Source organism: Polistes fuscatus, unplaced genomic scaffold (assembly GCF_010416935.1).
Source record: "Polistes fuscatus isolate 324 unplaced genomic scaffold, CU_Pfus_HIC Scaffold12, whole genome shotgun sequence".
Lineage (NCBI taxonomy): Eukaryota > Metazoa > Arthropoda > Insecta > Hymenoptera > Vespidae > Polistes > Polistes fuscatus.
Genome location: NW_025113020.1, coordinates 4,945,257 through 4,952,957, shown reverse-complemented (window position 1 = coordinate 4,952,957; position 7,701 = coordinate 4,945,257). Strand labels below are relative to the sequence as shown.

General features: G+C 28.4%; 1 protein-coding gene across 1 annotated transcript; it reads left to right on the top strand.

Moving 5' to 3' along the window:
• Positions 1-350: 350 nt before the first annotated feature.
• LOC122513199 lies at positions 351-7,092 on the top strand (the record flags this gene model as incomplete). Its single annotated transcript, XM_043629466.1, is given in 10 exon segments — positions 351-428; positions 989-1,238; positions 1,605-1,996; positions 4,336-4,576; positions 4,646-4,836; positions 4,876-5,589; positions 5,685-5,844; positions 5,991-6,256; positions 6,512-6,729; positions 6,970-7,092. Coding segments are annotated over 10 exon segments (2,633 nt in total), but the record flags the coding sequence as incomplete, so codon positions are not given.
• Positions 7,093-7,701: the final 609 nt, after the last annotated feature.

The following is a 7,701-nucleotide window of genomic DNA, read 5'->3' as shown; positions in this document are numbered from 1 at the left end:
ATCGTCTATCCTACAGTTAAAAAATGTAAATAGAATATCGTCGAGAAAAATTATTTTCAAAAAAGAAGAAGAAGAAGAAGAAGAAGTAAATAATATAATGTATTAAAACCAATCGTTTGTACTCTTATCAACATTTAGAAATTTTTATTTAATAGAAAAATTGATCTCAAACAATCTAATCAATTTCACACACACACACACACACACACAATGGTAATGATATATATTTATTAATTAATTATAAACATTTTTATTGGATAGTTTATTATCAAAATATTTTCTACATTTATTTGTATTTATTTTAATGATTATTTTAAATTACAATCCCCCTTTATTTCTCTTTATTTCAGAATGCAATGCTTGCAAACATTTGGATAAAGCTTCGCAGCCTATTTATTGCGAGGAATGTCAACACTATAAACCAGCTGGTAATACAAATATTAATATTATATTATATACATTAATTATATATTATATTTTTTGGTATATAAAACAATTCACACCGGTTTTTTCTTTTTTCTTTTTTTTTTCGTTTAATTCGATATAACGTTAAGTTTATTAATCTTTCAAACGTATCCTCGAAACTTTCTTCTTTTTATCTTTTTCTATTTTAATTTTTTACATTAACGTTATATATTATTACATATATTTAAACGTTCGAATCACTTTTGTCGCGAGGACAAATCGCGAGAAAGTTAATATTTTGAAAGATTTTCTTGTCTACCTTCTTTTTTTTTTCTTTTTAAGTACATTCGAACGTTTTCGTTGTTTACTAAATCTGTAACCATTTTATATATATACTCATAAAGATTCGTTAACGTTTAATTCTATGTATTCTCCCATATTAAAATTACAAACAAAATTATTAACCAAAGAATATAATATGTCGACGAATACAAAAACAAAAAAATACAAAAGAAAGAAAAGAATTTTAATGTCAAATTATGCAAATTATTGTTCGTATGTTTTTTTCTTTTTTTCTAATCAGCGAATTCAATGGACGAATTTCGTAAAAATGGCGTCGATTATGAATACATTTCTGAATCAGAGGAGGAAAGATTAAATGGACAATCACCGACATCGAATATCCATATGCGTTTTCGACTTCGACAGAAAAAGTTGAAGAAATCCGAACAAAATGTATGTGTCTTTTGTAAGAACAATGGCGAACATGAATTTTTTTACAAATCGCACGTACTTAAACAAACCCATGGTCGCGTACAATGCCCTATTTTAAGGTAATTATTGGTTTCCTATCATTTTATTTTTTATTATGTTATTATACTAAATGCATTGTTACTAACACATCAATTCGTATTATAATAATAATATATAAACGATGTATAACGTATTTATTATAAAACGTTCGTAGCGATTTATTGTTTTTCTTTTTTCACATCGGTCGGTAAAACAGATTCCTACATTTTTTTTTTTTTTTTTTTTTTTTTTTTAATTGAAAGATTCTTCGTTGGTATTAACAATTAATAATATAATATCGATTTAATTGATTATTTGATTCTTTTTTATTTGCATGGGTTTTATATTTGTTAATTTTGAATTACAAATGTTTCACATTATTTTGTTTATTTTTTTTTTAAATGAAGACAATACGTGTGCCCAATTTGCGGTGCAACTGGGGATATAGCACACACAACGGGTCACTGTCCATTAAAATTAGGAATGAAGATAATAGAAACGAATGAAGGATTAATAAATAAAACAACAAATTCTAATGAAGTATCATTGAACAAAAGTTACGACGAAAGATCATCCAATTCAATAATCTACGATGAAAAAACATTAACGTCAAGTTACATTACAAAACCTTCAACAACCTCGAGTTACAACGAATGGACTTCAACCTTAAATCGTATTGCTAAACCAGTATCCTTAAGTTTATTTTTAAGATCATTTAATTCCAGTTACGATGATAGATCTTCGATTACACGTTGTTCGAACGTAAAACGAATTACTATTGGTAAACAATTAAAGAAATAAGTCTGAATTTTTTTAAACGATCACGTTATTAATGATAATAGATTAAATCGATTATTTTTCTTTAATAATACATTGTTGTACAAGTGAATCTTAATGAAGAAATGAACAAAAAAATAATAAAATAAAATGAGATAAACGAAAAAGATAAATAAAGAAAAAAGAACACGAATAAATTACAAAAGAGAATAAAAGTATTTTATCGTAGAAGAAAAAAGATTGAATTACTTATTAAAAAAAAAAAAAAAAAAAAAAAAAATAAAAGCCAACGAATTAAAAAATTAAAAAAAAAAAAAAAAACATAAGAAAATGATTAAAAAAGTATTCTTCGACCGATTATTATTCGTGAAATTTTATTTAACACAAATTTATATATTTCAATTACTTTATAATTGATTTTATTTTGAAATCATATTGAAGTATCGTAATTTATATATAATCATATATATTTTAAAGTATTCACGAAAAAAATCGTGCCATCAATTAGCGCAAATATTAATTGAAAATTTCTTCATTAAGAATTCAATCGTGAAATCGTTTAAATTTTCATTAAAAATAAATAATTCTTTCGGATTAATTAATTCATTGAAAATAATAAAGAAAAGACAAATCAGAAAGAACGTATTGCAAATATCTCTTTCTTTTGATTGAAATAACGAAATGTGTTCTCTATGAAAAATGGAAACCATAGTGACGCGAATGAATATGATTTTTCGAAAAATATAATTATACCGGGTGTCCATTGATTGTAATCGTCAATTATATCTATATATAGGATTATATATATATAAATTCTTTTAATTGAATATTAATAATAATAATAATAATAATAATAATAATAATAACTAATGATATCCTATATATAATATATATAGATAGTTCCCACATATATATACTTCCATTACTTTACTTTTATTAATTTGTCTACGATATATCAAAATAATACTATTATGTTAAAAATGAAAATTTTGAATTGTAAATATAACTTTTTGTATAACATTGAATAACAATGTCGTATATAAATGCATCGTTCAAATTGTAAATTATATCTCTGTCCGATTCGTTAAATTATTTCATCCTTTCTAGCCCCCCCCACACCCACCCCGGATCCCCTGCCAACGAATATTTTTATTCAAATATTTTTCATCAATTTACATTGTAAATTTCGTTTGTAGTATTTCAAATAAATTGGTGACACGACTGCTGAGTTTTGTGACGGTTAAACGAATAATGAATTCTATCGAACCAATTACAATTAAATATAAAAAAAAAAAGAAATAAATATTACATACCGAGCATTTAAATTTTAAATGAAATACTATTCATCTGAACTGTCACGGTAAGTTTAGTGTTAAGTAGGTCATTAGGTCAGCACTCGTCACGCCAAGTTGATTGTAATATTCTTCTAAATAAATCACTGTGACTGTGTGTGTTTGACAGATCGAATATTATTCGAACGATTCAACTAAATGATTTTCAAAAAGTATCATTGAAAAGAATCATTTTTAAATAATAATTTATTGAGAACACACGGTCTACGTTTATCGGTTTTGGAAAATTCGAATTTTAAGTTTTCAATAATTTTCTCTCCGTTGATGTTATAATAATAATAAAAATTTAAAATAAAAAATCCAAACAATATATTAAATATCAAACGATCGAAAGATTGAAAGAGAAATAATGTATTTGATAAATGTTGATATTGAAATATTAAAAAAAATATTGCAAATTACGAAATACTGTATTTTTCATTTGAACAAAATAATGATCATCAGAGTTGCACGATAATTTATAATATTTAATATAATAAAATCTGAACGGAAAAAATAAAAATTAATTTATGTTTTTTTTTTCTTTTTTTTATCCGAAACATTTAATTAAAATATATTCGTTAAAATGATAACCAATGATGATGTTCTCTTAAAAACCTTGAATACAAAAAAGATCATATAAAATAGAAAACGTGAGAGGTGACACGTTTAATGAGTAAATAATTTTATTTTAACAAATAGGATAGATAAGAATTAACCGTCTATTGTTCGTAGTGGTTACGTTTTAGATCCAGTAATTTACTCCGGTAACAAAAGCAAACGCGCGCTATTAGTTTCGTATCTATAAATCTGGATATTCCCCCATAAACCGGAAAGTACTAGTACACGTATCCTGTCCACGGAAAAAAAAATAAAAAAAGAAAAACAAATTAAGTACACACACAGCGTCCGATGTCAAAATAAAAATCTCATTCAATGGTAGTTGAGTTGTCGAGTAGAAAGGATCTAGGATTTGTTGTAATGTCTCGTAACAATTTAGTATTAAAAATCATCGCGTTGATATCGATAGCAACGATCGATGGTACGTTAAAATCAATCGATTCGTCTTATTCGTCGATTAAATTAATGAAAAAACCAATCGATTATCAATACAATTCACCGTCCTTTTTTCACCTGCACAAATACAAATATCAAAAGTTGGAAAGAATCAGTAGCACCCCACCTACTACGGATTGCATTTGCGTTCCGTATTATTTGTGCGACGTTAACAGAACTGTTATCACCGATGGGACTGGTACCATCGATATCAGGTAAGATTTTATTGGATTCTCGATTAAAAATAAAATAAATTGCAATTTTATTTCGATTGGTTTTTTTAGGTATCGAAGATGTACCGGAGATTTGGAAATATGTTGCAATTTACCGAACGCAAATATCGTAACCCAAACAACAACGACGACAACGCAACCAACCACGACTACAACTAAAGCACCAACGACCACTACCACTACAACAACAAAAGCACCAACGACCACAAGCACAACTACAACTACAACCACAACTACGCCACGTCCAACAAATCCCCCAACGACAGTTACAACGCCAACAGCACCTTCAATCATTTTCCCAACAGCCCCGATAACAATCCTACCAACAGGAATACCTGGGATCAATTGTATTTGCGTTTATTCCTGGCAATGTGATCCCCAAAACGTGATAGTGATAGGTTCATCCGGTGAAGGTATAATCATTCCTCGTCAACAGACTCTCCTCTGTCCAGGTGCAGGACAAGTTTGTTGCAAATTATCATCTAACGTGATACCAACCGTTATCACGCCAACCGTACAACCGTACAACTACAATGGACGAATTTGTTTCGTTTGTGGGAATAGTTTGCAATGCGTTAACGGTCCTAATTTGATGATACCATCTGGTACGAATTTAATCAACTCGCCACAAATAATAGCTTGTCCTAACGTTAATAATTGCTGCCAAGGAACTGGACCAATAACCAACATCGATACAACTGTCATCATTAATGGTCTCGGACAAATGAAATTTCCTGGCACTGCTAATGCTTGTTACTGTGTCAAATCTTGGTTTTGCAATGAAGGATACATCGTTAATCTCGACGGTGCTGGTATCATCGATCCACGATTTACCATTTGTACTGCTGCTGATGAAGTTTGTTGTCGACCAGCTGGTATCGTTGGAATTAATGGAGATTCTCAAGCGGGACCGCGTGATCTCGTTGTTAATGACCCGGTAGATCCACTAGCTGCTCAAGTTGTTTGCGGTATACGTGGTACTGCTTATGCACCAGGTGAAATTTTTCAATATGTTAACGAAATATTTCGATACGCGTATTAATCTATTATATCACGATTATTAACCAATTATTGATCTTTATTTTTTTAGCAACGCCTTATCCAGCATCTTCGGGAAAAACATATTACGCGGAATTCCCATGGATGGTAGCGCTTCTCATAAAACAACCCGATGGCAAATATTTGTATCTGTGTGGGGGTTCCATGATCAACAACGGGGCTGTCCTGACTGCTGCACATTGCGTTACCAAGTACATTAATTCTGTTTATTTTTCTTTTTCTTTTTTTACAAAACCAAATATTTGACACAGGAACAATTATTTCTATTATTAAAAAAAAAAAAAGAAAAAAGTAATAATCGTATTGCTAACATTTGTATTATATTTTGTTGTGATAGTCGAGAAAGTGGAGTATTGGTTGCCAGATTTGGGCAATGGAACGTTAAAAGTACAAACGAATCGATTCAAGAAGCATACGTTAAAACAATCATACCTCATCCACTTTATTACAACGCTGGCTTGTTCCATGACATAGCAGTGCTGATTTTAAATTCGACAGTTAATTATGCAACTAACGTGATACCTATTTGCCTACCACAACAAGGAATGAATTTTGCAGCGGGTACTCGGTGTTATGGAACCGGATGGGGTAGCAATGCGTTCGGTAAATTTTGACATTAATTTTTATTTCAACAAAATACGCGATTTGATTTTTATTTAGAAAACATTCCCAAGATCTATTAAGAATCTTATTTGTTAGAATTGTTAATCAAATAAAATTCAAAATACGAATATTTTAACAATTCTTACGACTGATATTGGGGTTTTTAAATTATTAATATTATTTATAATCAATCCAATTTGTGTTGAGCAACGTAATTTCAATCTAAATGATATAATTAATATTTGAAATTTAAAGGTACAATCGGTGAATTTCAAACGGAATTAAGAAAGGTAGATCTACCGATCGTTGAACGATCTGATTGTCAGAATCGTTTAAGGACCACAAATTTGGGACAATATTTTCTATTGCATGGTTCGTTCATTTGTGCTGGTGGTGAACTCAATAAAGATACTTGTCGTGGGGATGGTGGTGGTCCTTTGGTTTGCCCAACGACTACTGGACAATTTATTCAGGTAAATAAATTAAATTTTATCTATTTATGCATTTATGTGCATTTAGATTAATTGTTTTTAGTATAAACTATTAAAAAAAACCGTGTACAATTATTTCTTTTTATACGCGAAACAAATCGAATTTAACGTTTGAACTGTTTTTCTTTTTTTTTTGTTGATAAACTGATATTAAAAGTGAATTATTAAGGTATTGTATAAATGATTGTTGAATTATATTAAATTTATAATAATTTATTACAGGCTGGTATAGTGTCATGGGGTATTGGTTGTGGTGAATCTAATATACCTGCTGTTTATACCAACGTTGCTCAACACAAACAATGGATCGATCAAACTCTCGCGAATTATGGTGTACAATATTGAGATTAAAGATAATTAATTATTGTTAATAGAAATAAAATTATTTATATCCCCAATTTCGTCAATTTTATTCCCCTATTTTCATTTTCTATTTGAAATAAGTCTATAATAAATAAAATGAATATAAAAAAATAATAAATAAAGTGTGGTCTGTATTTATACATAAAAACGAAACATTTTGTGAAAATCATTATTTCTTGAAATAAAATAATTTATATTTTTGCCGTGTAAAAAAGAAGGTTTATTCTTTTCCCTAATTTAAAATCGAGTAAATGAATGCTATCATTTATCATTATTAATGCGAGCAAATAAAGATTATTACAAATAATACAAAAATGCATTTGAATTCAATGTACAAACCATACGCTCATTATGAAAATCAACTTACACGTAGATCTATGAAGGTTTTAAAACTGAAACAGATATATTCATTGATTAAACATTGTATTAAAAAGAATATTTAAAATCTTTGATACATTTCTATAAATATTTTTGATGTTATATATTTGTTATAGAATTAAGAATAATTTTATTTCATAATAAGTATTTATGTGTGTGCCTTCAGAAATGCATTGAAACATATATTTTATAAGATAATTATTTAAGCAGCCC